Source organism: Falco punctatus (genome assembly GCF_963210335.1).
Source record: "Falco punctatus genome assembly, chromosome: 18".
Taxonomy (NCBI): domain Eukaryota; kingdom Metazoa; phylum Chordata; class Aves; order Falconiformes; family Falconidae; genus Falco; species Falco punctatus.
The window spans coordinates 2,788,763-2,808,572 of NC_137598.1; the positions used below are offsets into that span (position 1 = coordinate 2,788,763).

Genomic DNA, 19,810 nt, shown 5'->3' on the forward strand with positions numbered 1-19,810 from the left:
ACACAGTTCTGATGCCTGCTCACTTTTTGTGGGTGGCGGAGTCCTCTGCTCGGCCATTGGCCAGTCTGCTCTAAATACGGAGGCCTGAAGTCTGTTGCTTCATTAAAAATTATTGGGATAATTCCTCCCCTGTTGCCCTTGTCAGATTTGCAACACATGCTGTTTTCCTGCTCAGAGGAAAGGAAAAACTCTTGCGGGCCAGGGCTTGCAAACTGACCAGTTTAAGAAATGGAACTGGTTGGGAGTTTGGTGTGGGATGAAATGCTGGCGTCTCCTGACAGGTGAAGGAAGGAAGCGCTGAATCTGAACCAGGGCTGTACGCTGAGCTGGGCAGGTGCTGCTTTGTGTAACTTCAGCAAAAGAAATAAAGATTGTGCCGCTTCACGGTGATGTAGTTCAGGAAGGATTTTTGAGCCCACCTTAACTGTAAAGCCAAGTTCTCCTGGTGGTGGTTTTGTTTATTTCAGCGCAACGATGTGAATAATTTAGTACATTCTTAAAGATCCTATTAACTTTCTTTGTAAGCCTCCTTGACACTGTGAAATGCCTCAGGTTGGGTAATAGATAAGTGTGCCTGCGCTTGCAGGTGATAAATGCTGTGAGAGAAGTACAAGCTTTCCTTGCCAGCGGTGCCTGTGTGCATCTGGAGCTCAAGAGTGTTAAGCTGAGGCACCCAGTGAGCAGCAGCAGGGTACAGCGCGTTCAGGCTTATGTGAAGAAATGTGTGTGTCCTCTGAGCCAAGTTCCAAGCCAAGGGAGATGCTGACTTTGTTATTTCATTGCTGAAATTGCAGGTGAGCATGCTGGGGAAAGGGTTTGGAGACGTCGGGGAGGCCAAAGGCAGCAGTACCACAGGTTCCCAGTTCCTGGAGCAGTTCAAGACAGCCCAGGCTCTGGCTCAGCTGGCTGCTCAGCACACCCAGCCTGGCGGGAGCACCACTGCTTCGTCTTGGGACATGGGATCCACTACGCAGACCTCGTCTCTTGTGCAGTATGGTAAGGAAAAGCAGCACAGGTCCCCAAAGTGGGGGAGCGCATTCTCCCAGAGCCGCAGAAACGCGCTGCGAGCAGCGGTGTGGGGGATTCGGTGGAGGGTCAGGTCACAAGTCCACAACAAGTTCACAGCCGTGTTGGAGAAATCAAAAGAATCGTGGGTGCAAGTTTGTGAGAGTAAAATGCAACAGTGTGTGTGAGTCTTTCCCTGTTCCTTTCATGCTTAGAGCAGTTGAATCTGCCCCTTGGTGGTTCCAGCCAGCTTCAGGGCCAGGGATCTGGCATTCCTGAGGGCCCTCACAGCGTGCAGGGCTACTTCTGGTGTAAACCCGTGTAACGGGTCTGAAAGTGGGCACATCTGGAGAATAGTTCCCAAATACTAACGCTTGTCAGTCTCATCTCGCTGCTGACTTGGTGTTATCTTTTAAAAGAATGCGGTTCTGGTGACTGTTAAATGCCAAGGAGTAACTCTGCCTCTGGGCTGGCATGAGGGAGTCAACAGTGACTGAGAGGCTCCTGCTTTTCAGATGAGATGCTGAACCCTGCTGCGGTCGAGTACCGGTGCCTTTTCTTTCAGCTTGTTTATTTTATTTCTTGCTATAGGGGGATGGCTCTGGTTCAAATCTAAGCTGAAGAAAAATCCAGCCCTGTCCTAGTGACAGTCAGCGTTGGCAGCTCCTGATCTTCTCAGACAAGGAGCCACAGAGGAGAGTCAGAACAGGAGCTGGTTTTTAATAAGCTGCAGTTAAGGCTTAGGTGAAGGAGGGTGGTGGTGCAGTTGTGCAAAGACCTGAGGGTGGGCAGTGCTGCTTGGAGGATACCCAGTGCCTGCAGGGGGAAGAGCAGGCAGTGAAGTGCAGCAGTGTTGGCAGGGAGCGAGAGGGAAGTTGTGTCTCTCTGCCATGCAGTGCCCCCACACAAGGGACTCTGAAGTCCAGCTTTTCTTGGAGGATGGAGGACTGGTGCTGTGCAGACTCACTCGGTCCCTTAGAGGCGTTGGAATGGAGCTGAGGGGAGAAGGGCTTAAAGGGCTCGGCAGTAACAGTGGTGAGAACGCGGAGCTGGGAATGGAGATGCTGATGTTCTCTGCGCCCTGATTTTAACAGGCTCCAGGAGGAGTCATAGTGTGAAATGATTTTCTTTTTCTCGATGCTGCCAAGTGTCAGAACTTGACTTAGTTTTTTAAGGAAACAAATCCTGCTAACTCAACTCTTTCTCCCCCGGTAGATCTCAAGAATCCAACAGACTCTTCGGTGCATAGTCCCTTCACCAAGCGTCAAGCCTTCACGTCAACTTCGACCATGATAGAAGTGTTCATGCAGGAGAAGCAGCCTGTGGTGACCGCCTCCACAACCATGCCGGCACCCCCTTCCTCGCCGCTGCCCAGCAAAACCAATCCTGTTCCCCAGATGTCCCCAGGGTCCTCGGACAACCAGTCCTCCAGTCCCCAGCCAGCACAGCAGAAGCTGAAGCAGCAAAAGAAAAAAGCATCGTTAACATCAAAGGTGCGGAAGGAGTCGGTGCGGCAGAGCTGCAGAAAAATCCATTTGGGCTGGGGAGGGAAGGGCTGGGCTTGGCCTTCCTGCAGTTAGCGTTGGGTGGGCTTGAGGGTGGCGGAGAAAACACGCCTGCCTGGGTGGGACAGTGTCATTCGGAGGATGCGAGCCTGGAAATCCCATCGCGTGCTGGGCAACGCGGATACTGAAGTAGTTTTCTGCCCGATGGAGGGAGCGCCTGACCCTTTCTGTTGTTCCTCCTCGGCAGATCCCTGCGCTCGCGGTGGAGATGCCTGGCTCGGCGGATATCTCAGGGCTAAACCTGCAGTTCGGGGCGTTACAGTTTGGTTCGGAGCCTGTTCTCGCCGAGTACGAATCGACGCCCACAACGAGCGCTGCCGTTAGCCAACCTCAAAGCAGCCTGTACACCAGCACGGCTAGGTGAGGACGCGGCGCTGGGACGGGGGTGGCTAACGAGCTTTGGGAGGCAGCTGATCCCGGGGACTGAAGTTAGGCTGCATACTAGTAGACCCTTTCTGACTCTGCCGTGGTCACAAAGGGGGGACAACGTATGCGACAGCAAAGCGTAAGTTTTGCAGACTGGTTCAGGCAGCTCCGTGCCTGACTGGCCTGTGGCACTTACACAGAAAACAGATATTCCCTGCTGCCGTGAAACTGTGTTGCTGGAAACACAGGAGGGGAGTTGCCAGCGCAACTCCTCCTTGTCCCTGGTGATGGGATTCCATGTGCTCTGTTCCGCTTTTCACTTGGCGAACAGGGATGCAGTGGAGCAGGCACTTCTGTGGCGATGATGCCTCGCCAAAGCGAAGCGCCTCTGTCGTCTTTTGGGCTGACCCTTAGCATCTGGCTGGTCCCTTGAGTGCTGGGACCTGGGTGGTGGGTGGCGGTTTGTGAGGTGTCACCTAGAGCACCGCAGTGTGTGAGGGAAGGCTGCAGCTTGGTGCCAGCATCCTCCTGCGCCTGGGTTAGCCCTTGTCTGCGTACGTTTCTCTGCTTGGTTTGCTTTGGGTGGTGCTTTGATGCTGATGCTTGGGACTCTGGAAGTGTAGAGCCTACAATCTGGGTCAGCAGCTTACAGCAGGACTGTTTTGGAGGAAAATGTAAAGGCTTTTCCCCTCCGTTTCTTCACTTTGTAGTGAATCCTCATCCACAATTTCGTCCAATCAAAGCCAGGAGTCTGGTTACCAGAGCGGCACAATACAGACAGCAACGTTTACCTCCCAGAACAGCGCTCAGGGACCACTGTATGAACAGAGATCCACCCAGACGAGGCGATACCCAAACTCAATCTCGTCCTCGCCCCAGAAAGATCTGACCCAGGCGAAGGTAGGAAAACAGCTTGGTTGGCTCTTTGTGCTGAGTAAGCCTAGCGGCGCTGTCCTGGGGGGAGCCGAGTGGTTGATCAAGTGTTTCTGTGATCCTCCAGCCTCACCCACGTGGCTCGTGGGCTTTCGTGAGAGCTTTCTGGCGGCTGCTACCAGAGCCCTTAGTTACGTTACTTACCTGGGGCCGGGCCAGTGGGGTTAACAGCGGTTAAGTTGACGGCGGGCCATGTGTCGTGTCACGCATAATTACCCTGCTGCAGGGTGGCGATCAGGCTAAGGATTTAGTTTTGTCTTAAGGATTTGGTTCTGGCCTGCTGCACGCAAGTTCAGTAACATCAGTTTTGGCTAACGAGCTCAGGTTGAGGATGCTGAGCCGGCCTAACCACCAGCAGCAGAGAAACCTCTTGGACCGCTTGCTCAAATAAGCACTCGAGGGTCACGCTGGCACTGGGCTAGTTGAGCTCAAGACTGACCCCGGTGCCGTCTGGTGACACGGGGCCTTTTTCACAACTCGGGAGGGAGTGTGGGAGGAGGCTGATGCTAGATCCGCCTCTGGAAACGAGCAGCTGCAATGCCCAGTATTCTTTTTTTATTTCTTCCTCAGAATGGTTTCAGTTCTGTACAACCCACGCCATTACAAACCGCGCAGGCTGTTGAAGGTAAGAAAGAGTCTGTCAGTGCGGTGGGTGTCCCGAGCCTCTTGTAACTGTTCATATTCTTCCCTTTGGATGAAAAGATTTATCTGTGCTTTCCCTGCTGGACTAATTGCTGCCATTCAGATTATTTGCTTGCCTCGAAATGTTCAGCTTTCTGCTGATGGATCTTTGATGAGTCACTCCCTGATGATAATTTACTGTGACTTGTTTGTAAAAGGCACCTCACCTGCAGGTCTTAAAGCTCTTTACAGAGTCGATGGTGGTGGTGGGGTAAAGTGAGGCACAGGACACAATCGCGCTGTGTCACAAGCATGTAACTGGTTGGTAGCGGTGAGGGAAGCCTCAGATCTCCCTGCTCCTCTAGCTGAGCCTTTGCTGATCCTCGCCACTGAGTTGCCCTCCAGGAGCTGGTGGTAGCTGCCCCTCACCCAAAGCTTTTGTTTGCAGGTGCTACAGGCCCCGCAGTGAAATCAGATTCCCCCTCTGCTCCCAGTATCGCGCCTCTCAACGACGGGGTGTCTGCATCGTCCTTGCTGACGACAGCCAGCCAACACTCGACAGCTCTGAGCAGCCTGAGCCACAGCGAGGAACTCCCCAGTACAACCACCGCCCAGCTCAGCAGGTGAGCAAGCGTGGGGGGTGGGTTTCTAGAGCAGCAGAGCTAGGAGGGATCTACAGTAACCACCAAAGCCTGTCGCAGGCGGTGAGGAAGACTCATCCCACCTGAGTAGACGGGGAATGGGATCTGGAATGGAATTGGTAGCCTGGTACCAATTCCTGGTAGAAATAATAGAAATTCCTGGTAGCCTGATGCTACCAGAGGTGACTCTCTGACCACCTTTTATTCCTCCTTCCGCAGTACGTTACCCACCCAGCAGAACAGTCTGTCCTCATCCACATCCTCTGGGCGAACGTCAACTTCAACTCTTCTGGTGAGTCTGGGTGCGCGTCGTCGCGCTGTGTGCCCCAATTCCTGCTCAGCTTGGAGAGCTCTGCCAGTGTGCCTGACCTGGGGTGCGTGGTCAGCGGGGTCTGCAGCTGTGACAGGAGCTGCCAGGTTGTCCTGCTGGAGTTCGGATGTTGTGTGGAGAGAGAGGACAGGGGGTTATGTTGGAATACCATCCGTGCAGCTCTGGCTCGAGGCTTTTGATGCCCTGCCTGTTTCGGACCTAGCAGCGGCTTCTTTCAAGCCTGTAGCAGCTCTTGCTGAGTTGCAACCAGATGTGGGAGCAAACTGGTAGCTGATGGAGTGTCACTTCTCAAACGTGTGTACTGCCGGAGCTCCTGCAGCACGGAGTCACGGGGTGTTGGCTTCTGCAGCAGAATAAATCTCCCCGCCGCAAATGCGGCATTCAGCCCCGCTTCTCCCAGCAGACAGACATGTTGGGACACAGCCACGCAAGAGGCTTGGAAGCATTAGGAATTGGCTGCTCTCAGGACTCTGGACCTCAGCCAGATGCAAAGCAGGTTTCTTTGTAGCCTGCAGCAGCCGAGTTCATTGCAGGCTCTCGGGAGCATCCGGGTGGAGGCAGAGCCACACAAGATTTTGCCTAGAGAGCGTCCCGCAGTTTTTCTGCGCTGGGTTACGTTTGCCTGCTCCCCTAACTCTCTTCCTTTCCTCCTTCCCTAGCACACAAGTGTGGAGAGTGAAGCCAGCCTCCATTCTTCTGCTAGCACTTTCTCCACCTCCTCCAGCACAGTGTCAGCCGCCCCGCCAGTTGTCAGCGTTTCATCCAGTCTCAGCAGTGTCAGCAGCCTGGGCCTCAGCCTCAGCAGTAATTCCACGGTGACGGCCTCGACTCGCAGCTCCGTTGCGACAACATCAGGTATTTTCCCTGGTCCTGCTAAATAGGAGGAGGGTGTAGGGGCTAAGAGGCAGCGTGCTGCTGTTTGCTTCACTGTGGAACTTTTCCTTTCTCTGCCTTTTTTCAGGAAAAGCCCCTCCCAATCTCCCTCCTGGAGTCCCACCGTTGTTGCCTAATCCGTACATCATGGCTCCAGGGTTGCTACATGCGTATCCGGTGAGTGGGCTGACCAGCTCTTTGCAGTTATCATGCACGGGATCCCTCCTAGCTGGCAGGGAGGGATGTCATGTAGTGGAGAAACCAAAACCTGCAACATAAGCCCAGCGGGACTGCCTTGGATGGGAGGAGTTTGGACCTGCTGTTTTCCATAAAACAGCAGCAGACAAAATCCATGAGCCCATGGGAGTAAATGTCTGTAATTCTGGGCACCCCAGAGCAGACTCTGTCTGCCTGTTCTCTGCAGGCACCCCCACCCCCCAGCCTCTGGGGACAGCCCTTGGGGTCAGAGTGTGGCTCATGAAAGCGTAGAGCTGTATCGGCAGCGCGGTATGGCAAAGGCCGAGTAGTCAGAACAAGGGTGGCGATGGCCACCGAGTCTAGCGGTGTCGTGGCCCTCTTCTGAAGGTGAGGACAAATGTTTGGTGTTGGAATAATTTCTAGAGGAAAACTACTGAGTGCCTTTGTGGTCCAGAGCAGGTGCTAGGCATCGGTGCTTGCTTCATTTGAGCAGCTCATAAAACCACTCTTGGCAGTGTCAGTCTTGGGGCAGTGAGTGATGGCTGCTTGCTCCTAGGTAATTGTTTAGCCACTGATTGTTTCTGCCTTTGTCTCACGCTTATCTAAACGTTTATAAGTGTCTTTATCTGGTCTGTGTCCCTCACATCATCTCCTGCTTTTTTTCTAGCCACAGGTGTATGGATATGATGACTTGCAAATGCTCCAGACGAGATTCCCGTTGGTGAGTACTGAAGACTGACGAGCTCCTCGCTGATGCTGCGGGCTTTGGGCGGACAGAGGGGGCAGGCTGGGAAGTGGTCCAGAAGAGCTGGGAAAACAGGATGCTAAGGGGATGTGCCTCTCCGTGGCAGCAGCCAGGAGTTCATCAGCTGCTCCTTGGAGTTAAGAGTTAATTATTCAGACAGCGGTATCGATGGTGGGGCTGGGGAAACGTGAGAGCTGCGGCAGGCAGAGCTCTTTCGCCGGGCACTGGTGTGATGAGCCGTTGTAGATATTTGCCTCTCATCCTTGCAAGAGGCAGCGACTAATTACTTTTATGACAATGGGGTTTATTTAGCAACAGGACATTCTGTGGTAGAGCGGAGGGGGAAGCCCAGGCAGCGTAAGGACTGCATACCAGTAGACCTTATCTGGTTCTTCTAATAGCCAGACAAGGGGGACGGTGCATGCTACAAAAACCTGGGGTTGCTGTACGCTGCAATCAGCCTCCGTGTGGCTGATGGAACTGCAATACTCCCAACATACCTAGCGGCTGCAGTCCAAAATTCCTCTTTTCCGAAAGATACTGCTTTATATCTTTGGACAGAGCTCATAAAACTTTTTTGGTTTTATCCCTCAGGATTACTACAGCATCCCATTCCCTACGCCCACCACCCCACTGACTGGAAGAGATGGCAGCCTGAGCAGCAATCCGTACTCTGGTAGGGAAAAAACATCACGTATCCCGTCGTGTGTTTGCGCTGCTGCTTACAACTAGTAAGGTGTAACTAGTATAACTAGTTGCTTGTGCCGTTGTCCGCCGGAGTTGTGCCTGCACCTGGTGTGGAGCATGCTTCTCAGCAGCTAAATTCTTCCTGTTGATCATCTGGTTGTGTCGAGGGGTGTTACCCAGAGGAGGTGGACAAGGAAAGGGAGCAAGGACAGGCTGAAAGAATCTGTGAGGTGTAAAACTGGGGAACTGCTTTTCAGGTCGTGGTGAGGCAGGGGTTAAGCAGTGCTGCTCAAGCACTTAAGGTAAAAATACAAATAAACACAATCTGGGGAAATGAGGGGGGTTGTCTCATGGAGAAAGCAAACTGGGCATTTAGGACCTGTCAGATTCAAATGTGATGCCCGCTGGGCGGCTGATCTCGCACTGAAGTTGGTAGGTGCCTTTATTCACGCTGCGGATTCACAGCGGGCAGCAGTTGTGCAGAACTTTCACATGTTTTAGGAATTGTCACACTTTGCAGATTGCTCTTTTTTCCAGCACCGCTTCCCCCCTGCTTCAGCAGGAGCCTGTTTGTGCATAAGTGCTTTTGCCCGGTGTGCTGAGGCTGAAATCCCAGCTCAGAGCGCAGGCACTGCTGCCTGCATAATTTGCCAAGTTGGCACTGGTGATAATTAATGTCTGTGGCTATCCTGGACTCGCTTGTGAGCTGGGGCAGCACTGAGAATTTCACTGGCTTACTGTGAGAGCTCTGAATAGGGGGAGTGTTTACATGGAAGAGCCGAGCAGGTGCTCGTGAAGGGCAGCAAAGGGAGCTTCCCCGAGCCCTGCAGCCAGGCCCTGGTGCAGTGCCCAGACTGGGAAGGGAGGAAGCGATATTTCCCAGTTTTGTGATATTATTTCCCAGTTTTGCGGGCTGCTGAGCCTCTGCGGCAGCTTTTGATTTAGCGCCACCAGCAAGAGAGAGGGAGGCATGAGCCCTGCTGTAAAAAGGGGCCATTCACACATCCTCACCTGGAAGATACTTGACTCTCCTCTTCAATGAGGAGCTGTTTGCCCATGGGACAGGACACCACCCCCACCCACCACCCCCCGGCCGCTGCCCTGGCCTCGGGTCTGGCTCTGGAGGGAGGGGGGTTGGGACAGGACCCCCCCGGCTGCTGCCCTGGCCTCGGGTCTGCCTCTGGAGGGAGGGGGGTTGAGTTCAGACCTGCTGCTGATGCAGGAGGAGGCTCAGGGAGGTGGCAGACTGACTGGCAGGCGGCGCAGCGCTGTAGCTTAGGCTGCTGTGGGTTTCCCTGCCCTGCTGAAGTCCTCTCAGGGACAGGAGAGCAATTAACACTTAGCCTTATCAGCGTGCCAGGATCTGAGAGCTTTGGGGCTGGTCCTTAATAGCTGTAGGAGGGGGGGTGATTCAAGGCACCGTTGATCAGAAGGCTGGGTCACCTTTGGGCTGAGCTGGAATGGGCTGGGATCTGACAGGGCTGTTCCTCCATCATCTCCTTTCATCTCTCTGTTCCAGGTGACTTAACAAAATTCGGCCGAGGCGATGCCTCTTCCCCCGCTCCTGCAACAACTTTGGCCCAGCCTCAGCAGAGCCAGACCCAGACTCACCACACCACGCAGCAGACGTTCCTGAACCCGGCGCTGCCTCCTGGCTACAGTTACACCAGTCTGCCCTACTACACAGGGGTACCAGGGCTCCCCAGCACCTTCCAGTATGGGCCCGCCGTGTTCCCTGTGAGTCTCCCAGAGGCAGGGCCTGGGATTTGGGCAGGAGGGGAATGCGGCAAAGCCTCTCCTCACTCTGCTGCTCTTCTTTCTGTAGGTTGCTCCTACCTCTTCCAAGCAGCATGGTGTGAATGTCAGCGTCAACGCATCAGCCACCCCTTTTCAGCAGCCCAGCGGCTACGGCTCTCACGGATACAGCACTGGTAAGGGACCCGACGGAGCGTCCTTCTCAGCGGGTGACGCCGACGGTGGCGGGGTTTGTTCACAGTCTCACTGAGCAGTGCAAGGGGGCTGCTGTCTTACTGTCTCCAGCAGTAAGGGAGGAAAACGGCCACGGTGCAACTCGCAGGTCATTTGATTCTCCTTGGAAAGGCCCTGGCTTGTTCTGCATCCAGGTCTGGAGCGGGTTTAAGGAGTGCGGAGCACTTCACCCCCTCTGTGGCCAGCAGCCAGGTGGCTGGGGCCTCGGATTCACGTCAGAGAGCTCACGCTGCTGAATTGTTTGGGGTTTGGTTCGGTGGTTTACTGCCTGTATGTGATCAGTAGAACCATAATTATTCCGGATTTGAGCCTGGGAACTTGCTTGACCCCTGTGTTTGGCGGGCGCGGGCATTCTGGAGAAGGGTCCTCTTTGATTCAAAGATGCAAGAAGATTGTGAACCTGCAGCTTGTCTCAGTACTGGGTTTCACTGGTTAATGTCTGGGGCCTGCATCTGGGTCCTCTTCCAGCCTTTAAAAAATCCTGTTGTGCCTTTCTTCACTACGTCACAGCCCTTCAACACGCTGGGTTTTTTTTTTCTCTTGGCAAAGATATTGCAGCTCTGTACCGGCTCACCTGGTACCGAGTCCTTCAAGCCTCTTGCATTTCAGCACTTTTTCTGGGCCTTACACGATTGCTGAGGTTTTTCTCTGTGCCACCACCTTTCAGAAACAGCCAGCACCAAACGCAGGTTGTGTGCCAGCATTGCCAGTCGTCGCACCAACCGTGCCAGAGTCACCTTGACGTGCAATTGCCCAGTTTATATCGGAGGAGCTCGCAAGTCGTTCTTGCTACCGTGTTGTGCTGGAAGTTTTCCTGCTGCATCCCTCCAGCTACTTCTCAGGGTTCCTATTTTCTGGGCTCTTCAAGAATGCGTTTCTCTGGGTGGCAGCAGGCCCTAAATATGTTTCTGGAGGCGTTCAGATGAACCGCTTGTGGTCAGAGCGGAACGACTTCAGCTCGTACGGCTGCTTTGCAGCTTGGCCTTGCCAAGACGCCGCTTCCCAGGGCGATGTCTGTCTCCGAACCTCACGTGGCTGCCGCCCGCTAGAGCTCTGCACCCCCTGACGCTGGCTCTTGCTGAACCCAGGGCTGCTGCCTAACGCTCGCTTGCCTTTCCTTCTCCCCAGGTGTATCCGTGACATCCAGTAATACAGGAGTGCCGGACATCTCGGGCTCTGTCTACTCCAAAACTCAGGTTAGTGCCTGGGGCGCGCTCCAGGAAGGCGCTGAGCGGAAAGGCAGCTCTGAGAGAGCCTCCCCGGGCAGCCAGGCCTCTCCCCCTGGGAGCAGCCAGCCAGGGAGAAGGGAAGGGATTTATTAACCCTTCCCAGCTTAGAGCAACTGCAAGCCCAGAGTGAGCCACAGGTGCCGGGAACAGGCAGAATCTCCGCCACGCGCTGATGCTGGGGCCTGTGACCTGTAGAGCTGGGCAGGGGCAGGGGAGCACCGCCCGGCCCCCAGCCCCTTACTCCGCCGTTGGCGTCTCCTCCCCAGCAATCCTTCGAGAAGCAGGGATTTCACACTGGAACCCCGGCAGCCTCCTTCAACCTGCCTTCAGCGCTGGGCAGCGGCGGCCCCATCAACCCTGCGACGGCGGCGGCGTACCCCCCCACCCCTTTCATGCACATCCTGACCCCGCATCAGCAGCCCCACTCGCAGATCCTCCACCACCACCTGCAGCAGGACGGGCAGGTAAGCGACCCCCCCGGCTCCCCGGCCCTTGCTGGGGTATCTCCTAGGGCTCTTGCTCCCCCCCCCCCCCCCACCCCGGCCCCCCTCTCCCTCCCTCCTTCACGCCCTGCGGCGGACACATGCGGACACGCGGTGACACGCACACGCTCACACCTGCACATACACACAGGGCCGATAAGAGGATGAGGTGAGGAAGGCCCCGGGGTGCGCTCCGCTGGGGGGGTCTCGGCACAGCCCCCTTGGTGCCGGCCCGTACCAGGTACGGTGGGGTCGTGCCCCTTCCCGCAGACACGCCTGGTACGCCCTCAGCTCCCCCGTCCTCGGAGCGGGGGGCTCCGCAGGCCAGCAGCGAAGGGGCTCCTCACCACAGCCATGACCCCGCCGTAGCTTGCAGGTCTAACCGTGGATTTCTATTGTCATAGTTTGTCCCTTTATTTTACATATCCTGGTACTGCAACAGCTTCCATATTTGCAGATGATACTGTGCTGCCAACGCCAGCAGGAAGACCAGGTAATGAACCTCTCTGATAATGCATTGCACTTGCCCTGGGGTCTCCCCCCGCCCCTAAGGCCCCCCAGGCTCACGTAGCCCCTTCCTTCTCCCCCCCCCCGTGGCCCCGCGAGGCGAGGAGAGAGGCCCTCAGTCAGTATGTGCACACACACACACCCGCGCGCGCAGACACACACCCCCCTGCTCGGACCCTTCCCCCCCACCCCCACCCCCCTTTCCCCCCTCCCCGCAGAGCTGCCAGGGCCCTCGCTGCCTGCGCTCCGGGCACGGTGCTGGTCTGGAGGAAGGCGCAGAGCGGAGGGAGGGTGCTGGGGCTGCTGGGGGGCAGCCGGCGTGGCACAAGGGTCGCAGGAGGCAGCGTGCCCCGGTGCCGGTGGTGCTGAGGCGGGTCAGCGAGCAGCCGAGGAGCCGGAGCCATCCCGCGGGGACGGCGGTGCCTGCGGTCGAGCCACGGGGTTGGGACCCCGCAGGCGGCGGCGGCACCACCGGTTCCCCCCCTCGGTAACCGGCCGCTTCTCCTTCTCGCCCCCTCCCCGCAGAGCGGCTCCGGGCAGCGCAGCCAAGGCAGCTCCATCCCCCAGAAATCCCAGGCCAACAAGTCTGCCTACAACAGCTACAGCTGGGGCGCCAACTGAGGCCGGGGGCAGCCCTCGCCCACCACCACTTGCTTCCAGAAGAGAATCCCACCGAACCTGACGCCGAAGGAGCCCGGGGAGGAGAGCGCCCTGCCGGGGGGTCGCGCCTGGGCCCCGCAGCCCCCCGGGAGGGCAGGGCGGGCCGGCAGGCGGCTCTGCATTGTCTGTCTTCAGCCACCTTTCCTGTTGTATGTAATATAGAATTTGTATTTTTTCTTTTTTTCTTTTTTTTTTTTTCCTCCTCTCTCTGCATTCAGATTCTCAACCGTTTGCCGTAGGGGCCTTTTTTGGTTTTTACTCCTTTTTTTTTTTTTTTTTTTTTTTTCTTCCCCTTCCTCTCCCCCCATCTCCTGCTGCCCCACAGCCTCTTGGATCCAAAGGAGTGGAAGCTGCGAGTCGCCTACAGCAAACCCCCTTATTATTAGGATTAAGAACAGTAATTGATATGAACAGCATTGTAAGATGAATTAGTTGAAGTGTTTTTTTGTACCGTGTTCTAAATTTAATGGATAAATGTGTCTTGTATATAAAAACAAAAACCCCACGCCGTCCTGTAGTTCTCTCATTTCCTTGCCCACCCTCCGCTGCTCTCTGCCATGGGCCCAGAGGTGCCCCGGAGGGGGCCGCCCCCCCCCCCTTATTTTACGTTCTCCATCTGTGCCCCCTCTCTCCCCATGGGCCCCTAGCGCAGGTCCTGTCCCCCCCCCCATCCCCTGTCCCCCCCGTCCCCCCCCTCCTTGCACGCTGTAAGTATCTTCTGCTTTTGGTTTTTGGGGGTTGGGGTTTGGTTTTTTTTTTGGTCTATTTTTTTTTTCTATGCAGTCCAGATCTTGTATTTTTCAGTTCAAACTGGTCACTTAAACTGAAGCCCCCGTGCGGGTGATTTACTAAAGAGAATAAAGATCACAAAGTGATGTGTGTATTTTTTAATACCTACCTTCTCAGCCTGGTTCCGTATTTTTGGTGCAGGGTGGGGGAGGGCCTGGGTGAGGTGGGGGGGGGAGTAGATTCCCCCCCACCCCTCCCTGGCTTCCCCCCCTCCCCATTTTGTGGATTTTTCCTCTCCCAGCTGTGGCACCAGCATCCCAGCGCAGGGACAATGTCACCATCCTTTTCCCTGCTGCCTCCCCAGGGACGACCCCCCTCCCCCCCCGCCCCTTTCCATTTCTCTGCCTCATCCTGTGTGGTGCGCAGCCCTTCTCCCAGTTACCCCCTGCTCTGGTGCTACTGGTGCCCCACATCTGAGCCTGGGGGGGGGGGGGGGGCTCTCCACCCCCCTCATCACCGTGAGGGCCTTGGGCAGGGACTGGGTGTCATGGGAGGGGACTGGTGGTGTGGCAGAGGCTGTGGGTGCCCTGGCAGTGGGTGCTGAGCACGGGGGGGCAGGGGGGGCTGCAGGGTAAGGGGCTGGGTTTGGGGGGGGGGGGGGTTCCCCTTGCTGCCTCCAGCCCCTCCTGGTGCTCTGGGGTCCCAGCAGAGCCGGAGGGTCATGGGCTGGGCTGATGGAGCTGGGCGGGGGGCACATGGGCAGAGCCGGCGCCTGGCAGGGCTGCAGGACCCTCAGCCGGTGCAGGATAGGGCCCGGTGCCCGCCCCCCCCCCCCCATTCTCTATGAGACCCCCGCTGGGCCCAGCGCCGCCCCGTACGGCTCCCGGCCCCTAAGGGGGGCCCTGGGGGGTCCCGGGCGGGCTCGGCAGCCGGACAGGCAGGGCCGGGGCCGGGGGGGGCTGCGGGCCGGGCGGGGGGCCCGTGGATCCGCCTTCGCTCCAGGCCGCGGCGGGTCGATGGCGGCGCTTTGCGACACCCGGCGGCGCTTTGCGGCGCTGCGCGGCCGCGGCGCTTTACGGCAGCGCGACCCGGTAGCGGCGGGCGGCGGCCCACCCCGGGCGGAGCGGCATGAGCTTTTACGATGTGTTTCGTGGCTTCTTCGGGTTCCCGGGGCGGCACAGGTACCGGCCCCCGGCCCCGGCTGGGCGCCCCCGCTCCCCCCGCCCGCGCAGACCCCGGCCCGGCCCCCGAGGCTGCTCCCCGTGCCCCCGCCCGCACAGGCCCGGTGGCTCCCGCTGTCCCCACCCCTACCCCTGTTGCCCCGGGGGCCCTGGCCCGGCCCCCGGTCGCTCCGTGTCTCAGCGCTGCGGTCCCGCAGGCCCCGGGACCCGCTGTTCGGCGGCACGGCGTGGGACGAGGAGGAGGAGGAGGAAGATGACGGCCCGGCCCCGCCGCAGCCCCCCCACGACTTTGCCTTCGGCTTCGGCTTCAGCCCCGACGGGACCCGCGGCGCCTTCGAGGAGCTGTTCCGGGACATGGGCGAGCTCCTGGGGGTCTTTGGGGGGGGCTGGGCCAGGCCCCCACCGCCCCTCGGTAGGGATGGGATGGGGCTGCCCCCCCCGGGGGCTCTGGGGGCCGGTGCGGAGCCCCCCCGGCAGCCCGGCCTGACCTGAACCCCCTTTTTTCCCCCAGAGCCCCCCCTGCCCGGCCCCGGTGAGGGCAGCGCGGGGCGGCCGCTGCGGGACTCCATGCTGAAGCAGCCGGACGCTCCCAGCGCGGTTCCGGGAGGCCCTGAGGGCGCCAGGGACCCTCCCCGGCCCTGGAGACCCTTCCTGGGGGTGGGTGAGGGCTCTGCCATCTCGGGCTGGGCTGCGGTCGGAGCCTGTCATCGTGGTGTCGGGCCTTGTGTCCCCACCACTGGGTGCTTTGCGTCCCCGTCACTGGCGCGTGGCTTTGCCTTGCAGCTGGACGATGCTCCCCCAGCTTCTCCTGGCCCGAAGGAAGACCAGGGTGAGTGGCGGCAGCGCGGCCCTGGTGTCTCTGCCACCCCCGCTCTACCTGCCTGCGCTGCCGCAGCTCTCGGGGCACGTCCCCGCGCTGCTGTCACCCTCTCACGTCTTCCCCCGCAGACTTGGATTCCCACGTCTCCTCCGCGGGATTGGGGACCATCTTGAGACCTGACGAGCCCAAGTCCCGCTCTTACTTCCAGAGCGTCTCCGTCACCAAAGTGACTCTCCCGGATGGGGTGAGTGTCACCTGAGGGTGCGGCAAGGGGCCACAGGTGACCCGGGGACACCATCCCCAGCGCAAGGAGCAGAGCCCCCGGGATGGTGGCGTCTCTCTCAGGGCTCGGTGCTCCGCGCAGGCGGTGGAGGAGCGTCGGACCGTGCAGGACAGCCAGGGCCGCCGGGAGACAACAGTGACTCGCCGGAGGGGGGATCAGGCCTTCATCACCACCACCAAGGAGGATGGGCAGAGCAAGGACTACCGGGAGGAGGTGGTCAACATGGATGACCGTGAGTGGGGTGCTGAGGAGGGCGAGGGGAGCAGGCCGGGCCCCCCCTGAGTGGGCTCTCCTTGCTCTCCCAGGGGAGCTGGCGCAGTTCGCGGGCTCGTGGCCACAGCAAGACGAGCTCTGCGCTCCCAAACTGAGCGACCCCTCGTCCGTGCTGGGCAACTTCTTCCGACGCTGGTTCTCAAGCTGGTAGCTGTGCCCCCGCCCCGGCTGAGCACCCCGTATGTGTGATGGGTGCAGGGTGGGGGGACCCTGGGGCTTCCCGGGGCCGTGGGGACAGACACCAGCCTGGGGGCCAGGGCTGCCGGCTCCATCGAGGGCGGGCGGTGGGCAGCAGCCTCTTCTCCCTGCCTGTTTTTGTTGCAGGTGGGTCAGATCCTGCTAGGAGCTGGCGCCTGCCCGCCTTCAGGGGTGCTGCGGAGCTGTGGGGGCAGAATGTGTGTGTGTGCGTGCGCACGTGTGTACAGAGCAATAAAGTCTATTTATGCTAACGATGACTTGCCGAGCTCCTTCAGGCTGGAATCTCCCTGATGCGCAGGCAGGAACCCGCTGGGCTGCCCCACGGGTGCAGGCAGCTGCCGGGCTCCTCCACCCCAGCCCTGTGCCCGCGCCCCCTGCCCAACCTCTCCCCCGTTTCCCTGCCAGCCCAGCACCGTGCTGACACCTCCCCTGCGCCACTCTCAAGGGCCGGTGCTGGCAGCCTTTCCCCAGCCTCTTCGTTAGCGCTGCCTGCGGTTGCGGCTTGGGCAGGGATCTGGCAGGGAAAAGCGGAGCTCCCGGGGGGTAAACACGTCTGTGCCAGCTCACCTGAGCAAGGTCTCTGTTCCCCACGGCTGTTTGGGGGTCCTCGGGGGCTCCCACCAGGTCTGGTGCTACCGGGGGCCACCCTTGTCACAAGGCGCCACTGTCCCTGGCCCCATGCGGGACTCTGGTCCCTGCCAGGCGTCTCCCTGTGGTGTGGCTCTGATTAGTTTAAAGTCTGCGTGTTATCACCCCCCCCAGCCCCGGGGCTCATAAAATCTCGCCAGGACGGAGACACCGCCACTGCCGTCCTCGCTGCCTGCTCCCGGCCAGCCCCATGGGCTCCGCTTCCTTCTTGAAGAGGGCCCAGGCTCTGCTCCGCGTGCAGAACCAACTGACGCGCGAGTGCCTGGCGGAGCTGCTGGCCGTCTTTGTGCTCATGGTGAGCAGGGCACGCGGCTGGGCCGGGGCTGACCGTGGCGGGGTGGCAGGCACTGGGGGTCCCCGGGCTCCCCTGCCTGTCCCTCACTAGGAGCTGGGGGGTTTGGGGGCTGTGCCGCGCTCGCGGAGCGACTTGGCCTCCCGCTTGGATCCTGCGGGCGCTGTGTGCCTCGACGCCTCCCGCCGTGGAGCAGGCAAAGGTTGGGGCTCCGGAGCTGCGCTTGGCACCCGGGCTGCACCCCGCGATGGCAAACGGTGACACTGGTGGCACTCCTTCCCCGCCATCTCCCCAGGGGAGGAGAAAACTTAATTACTGATCATTTCTTCACCTCGCTGTCAAAACCATAAGCCGGACCGGTAACCGGTAACCAGTAACCGCCTCCCTGCCTGTCCCCGTCCGCAGCCCAGGGGACAGGGGAGCAAAAGCACGGAGGCAGCACGGGCAGAGGCGCCGGAGCAGCCTCGCTGCCCTTGTGCCGCCTGGGATCGGCACCAATCCTGCCAGCGGCTGCGGTGCAGGGGGGTGGGGGTCCTGGGGAGCGGTGGGGGGTTTGGCGAGGGGCCGGGAGGGCTGCGGTGGAGCCGTGTCCCTCTTCTCCAGCTGATCACCCTGGGGGGCTCGGCACAGATGGTCACCAGCTCGGGGACGAAGGGGAACTTCCTCACCGCCTACCTGGCGGGCGCCCTGGCCGTCATGGTGGCCGTCTACACGGCAGGAGGAGTCTCCGGTGAGGCTGGGGAGGGGGTCCCAGCTCCCGCCATCCCCCAGCTCCTGCCGGACCCCCTGCTCCCAGCCCCTTTCCGTTGCAGGGGCCCACCTGAACCCGGCGTTCTCCTTCGCCATGTGCCTGCTGGAGCAGTTTCCCTGGTGGAAGTTGCCCATCTTCGTGGCCGTGCAGACCGCGGGAGCCTTCATCGCCGCCGGAGCCGTCTACGCCCTCTACTACGGTACGGGGGGGGTGGGGGGTGCCCGCGGGGGGAAGACGGCGGCTGTGCCAGGGTGGCCGGGCTCGCGGACAGATTCTGCGCCACAGATGCCATCCAGCACTACAGCAACGGGACCCTCACCACCACCGGTCCCCGGGAGACCGCGTCCATCTTCGCCACCTACCCCGCTGACTACCTCTCCCTCTCCAACGGCTTCTTGGACCAGGTGGGTGCCGGTGCTGGCTCCCCCCAGACCCCTCCGGCGGTGCCGATGCGGCGCTGAGCTGTGGTGCTGGCCCCACAGGTGATGGGCACGGCGCTGCTGATCGTGGGGGTCCTGGCCATCCTGGACACCCGAAACAAGGGTGTCCCCAAGGGTTTGGAGCCGGTGGCCGTGGCCCTGCTGGTGTTCTCCATCGAGGTCTCCATGGGCTCCAACTGCGGTTGCCCCATGAATCCCGCGCGGGATTTTGGCCCCCGGCTCTTCACCTACGTGGCGGGTTGGGGCACCGAGGTCTTCAGGTGGGTAGAAGGACGGGGGGCAAGGCGGGGGGTGCGAGGTGTGACCCCCTGCCCCACCGTACCCCGTCCCCAGCAGGGGCGATGGGTGGTGGGGGGTGCCAGGTGTGACCCCCTGCCCCACCGTGTCCCGTCCCCAGCAGGGGCAATGGGTGGTGGTGGGTGCCGGTGGTGGCACCGCTGCTGGGGGCCGCGGTGGGCTCGGCCCTTTACCAGCTCCTCGTGGCTTTCCACCACCCGGCGGAGGAGGGGGACCCCCCGGCCCAGCAGAGCTGCCTGGTCCTCACCAACACCACCATCCCCCCAGACACCGAGCTGGCACCGGGGGAGAAGGACCCCGGGGGGGATGCTGCCCCAGAAGTGATGCTGGGGACCCCCTCGCCACCGCCAGCTGGCAGCAGGGTCCCCCCCGCCGTCGCCCTCACACCATTAAAGGAGCCCTGAGGCTGCAGGTGTCGTGTCCGGACATGGGTGACAGCCCCCCACCCCGGTGGGGACAGAGCGGGCCAGGCCTGGCAGCAGGGGGGGACCCCAGCCTGGGGTGCATGTGCAGCTGGGGGGGGAGAACTGCCCCCTTGGGACACCCCCCCCAGGGCTGTCTCTAGGACCCCCAAGGCTGGTCCTGGTATCCCCTGGGGCTGCCTCTGCCCCACCTGGGACCCCCTGGGACCCCCTGTGGCTGCCCAGCCCCCCCCGATTGTACTCTGGGACCCCCCAGGACCCCCAGGTTATGCTCTGGGACTGCCCGGGACCCCCCTGGTTGTACTCTGGAGCCCCCTGGGGCTGCCGAGGACCCCCAGGTTCTACTCTGGAACCCCCAAGCCCCTCTGGAGCTGCCTGGCCCCCCCCTAAGGCTGCCTGGTTCCCCCTGGGTTGTACTCTGGGCCACCTGGGAACCCCCAGCGGTGCCTGGGACCCCCGGGTTGCACTCTGGGACCCCCAGGACTGCCTGGGACCCCCGGGCTGCACTCTGGGACCCCCCAGGACTGCCTGAGACCCCTGGGTTGTGTTCTGGGCCCCCCTGGCTACACTCTGGGGACGCCCCTAAGGCTGCCGGGGACCCCCAGGTTGCGCTCTGGGACCCCTCTGGGGCTGCCAGGGACCCC

The 19,810-nt window shown here is 60.1% G+C and overlaps 3 protein-coding genes across 18 annotated transcripts in view; all 3 read left to right on the plus strand.

Annotated features, from left to right (window-relative positions):
- Window positions 1-13,707, plus strand: part of UBAP2L (ubiquitin associated protein 2 like) — a 30,840-nt gene extending 17,133 nt beyond the window's left edge. For 8 of the 15 annotated variants that reach the window (XM_080368720.1, XM_080368729.1, XM_080368722.1 and 5 more), the window contains 17 exons: window positions 795-996; window positions 2,221-2,498; window positions 2,758-2,930; window positions 3,647-3,836; window positions 4,440-4,494; window positions 4,939-5,113; window positions 5,351-5,423; window positions 6,122-6,317; window positions 6,424-6,512; window positions 7,201-7,254; window positions 7,873-7,954; window positions 9,485-9,702; window positions 9,791-9,896; window positions 11,083-11,150; window positions 11,450-11,647; window positions 12,108-12,158; window positions 12,698-13,707. In XM_080368720.1, the coding sequence (XP_080224846.1) occupies window positions 795-996; window positions 2,221-2,498; window positions 2,758-2,930; window positions 3,647-3,836; window positions 4,440-4,494; window positions 4,939-5,113; window positions 5,351-5,423; window positions 6,122-6,317; window positions 6,424-6,512; window positions 7,201-7,254; window positions 7,873-7,954; window positions 9,485-9,702; window positions 9,791-9,896; window positions 11,083-11,150; window positions 11,450-11,647; window positions 12,108-12,158; window positions 12,698-12,793 (2,304 nt within the window). In that variant the 3' untranslated portion in view covers window positions 12,794-13,707. The remainder of the gene's footprint in view (window positions 1-794; window positions 997-2,220; window positions 2,499-2,757; window positions 2,931-3,646; window positions 3,837-4,439; window positions 4,495-4,938; window positions 5,114-5,350; window positions 5,424-6,121; window positions 6,318-6,423; window positions 6,513-7,200; window positions 7,255-7,872; window positions 7,955-9,484; window positions 9,703-9,790; window positions 9,897-11,082; window positions 11,151-11,449; window positions 11,648-12,107; window positions 12,159-12,697) is intronic. The other 7 variants (XM_080368721.1, XM_080368726.1, XM_080368725.1 and 4 more) reach the window with 3 other exon arrangements.
- An 894-nt stretch (window positions 13,708-14,601) lies between these two features.
- HAX1 (HCLS1 associated protein X-1) lies at window positions 14,602-16,570 on the plus strand. The gene is made up of 8 exons (XM_080368362.1): window positions 14,602-14,742; window positions 14,940-15,154; window positions 15,254-15,399; window positions 15,526-15,571; window positions 15,691-15,806; window positions 15,927-16,077; window positions 16,151-16,297; window positions 16,443-16,570. Exons 1-7 carry the CDS (start codon window positions 14,690-14,692, stop codon window positions 16,267-16,269), a joined length of 846 nt encoding a protein of 281 aa, XP_080224488.1. The 5' UTR covers window positions 14,602-14,689; the 3' UTR covers window positions 16,270-16,297; window positions 16,443-16,570.
- Window positions 16,571-17,854: 1,284 nt separating this feature from the next.
- Window positions 17,855-19,158, plus strand: AQP10 (aquaporin 10; the record flags this gene model as incomplete). Of its 2 annotated transcripts, XM_080368361.1 has the most annotated exons (4): window positions 17,855-17,986; window positions 18,069-18,206; window positions 18,293-18,411; window positions 18,490-19,158. In XM_080368361.1, the coding sequence occupies 4 exons, from the start codon at window positions 17,887-17,889 to the stop codon at window positions 19,066-19,068; spliced, it is 936 nt and encodes a 311-aa protein (XP_080224487.1). In that variant the 3' UTR covers window positions 19,069-19,158. The 2 variants fall into 2 exon arrangements, with proteins under 2 accessions (XP_080224487.1, XP_080224486.1); XM_080368360.1 differs by having other exon boundaries at window positions 17,887-18,411.
- Window positions 19,159-19,810: the final 652 nt, after the last annotated feature.

Coding starts and splice junctions, on each gene's coding strand:
- HAX1 (XM_080368362.1), top strand. CDS start 14,690: ATGAGCTTTTACGATGTGTTTCGTGGCTTCTTCGGGTTCCCGGGGCGG. Junction 14,743..14,939: donor GGGTTCCCGGGGCGGCACAG/GTACCGGCCCCC, acceptor GCGGTCCCGCAG/GCCCCGGGACCCGCTGTTCG. Junction 15,807..15,926: donor AAGTGACTCTCCCGGATGGG/GTGAGTGTCACC, acceptor TGCTCCGCGCAG/GCGGTGGAGGAGCGTCGGAC.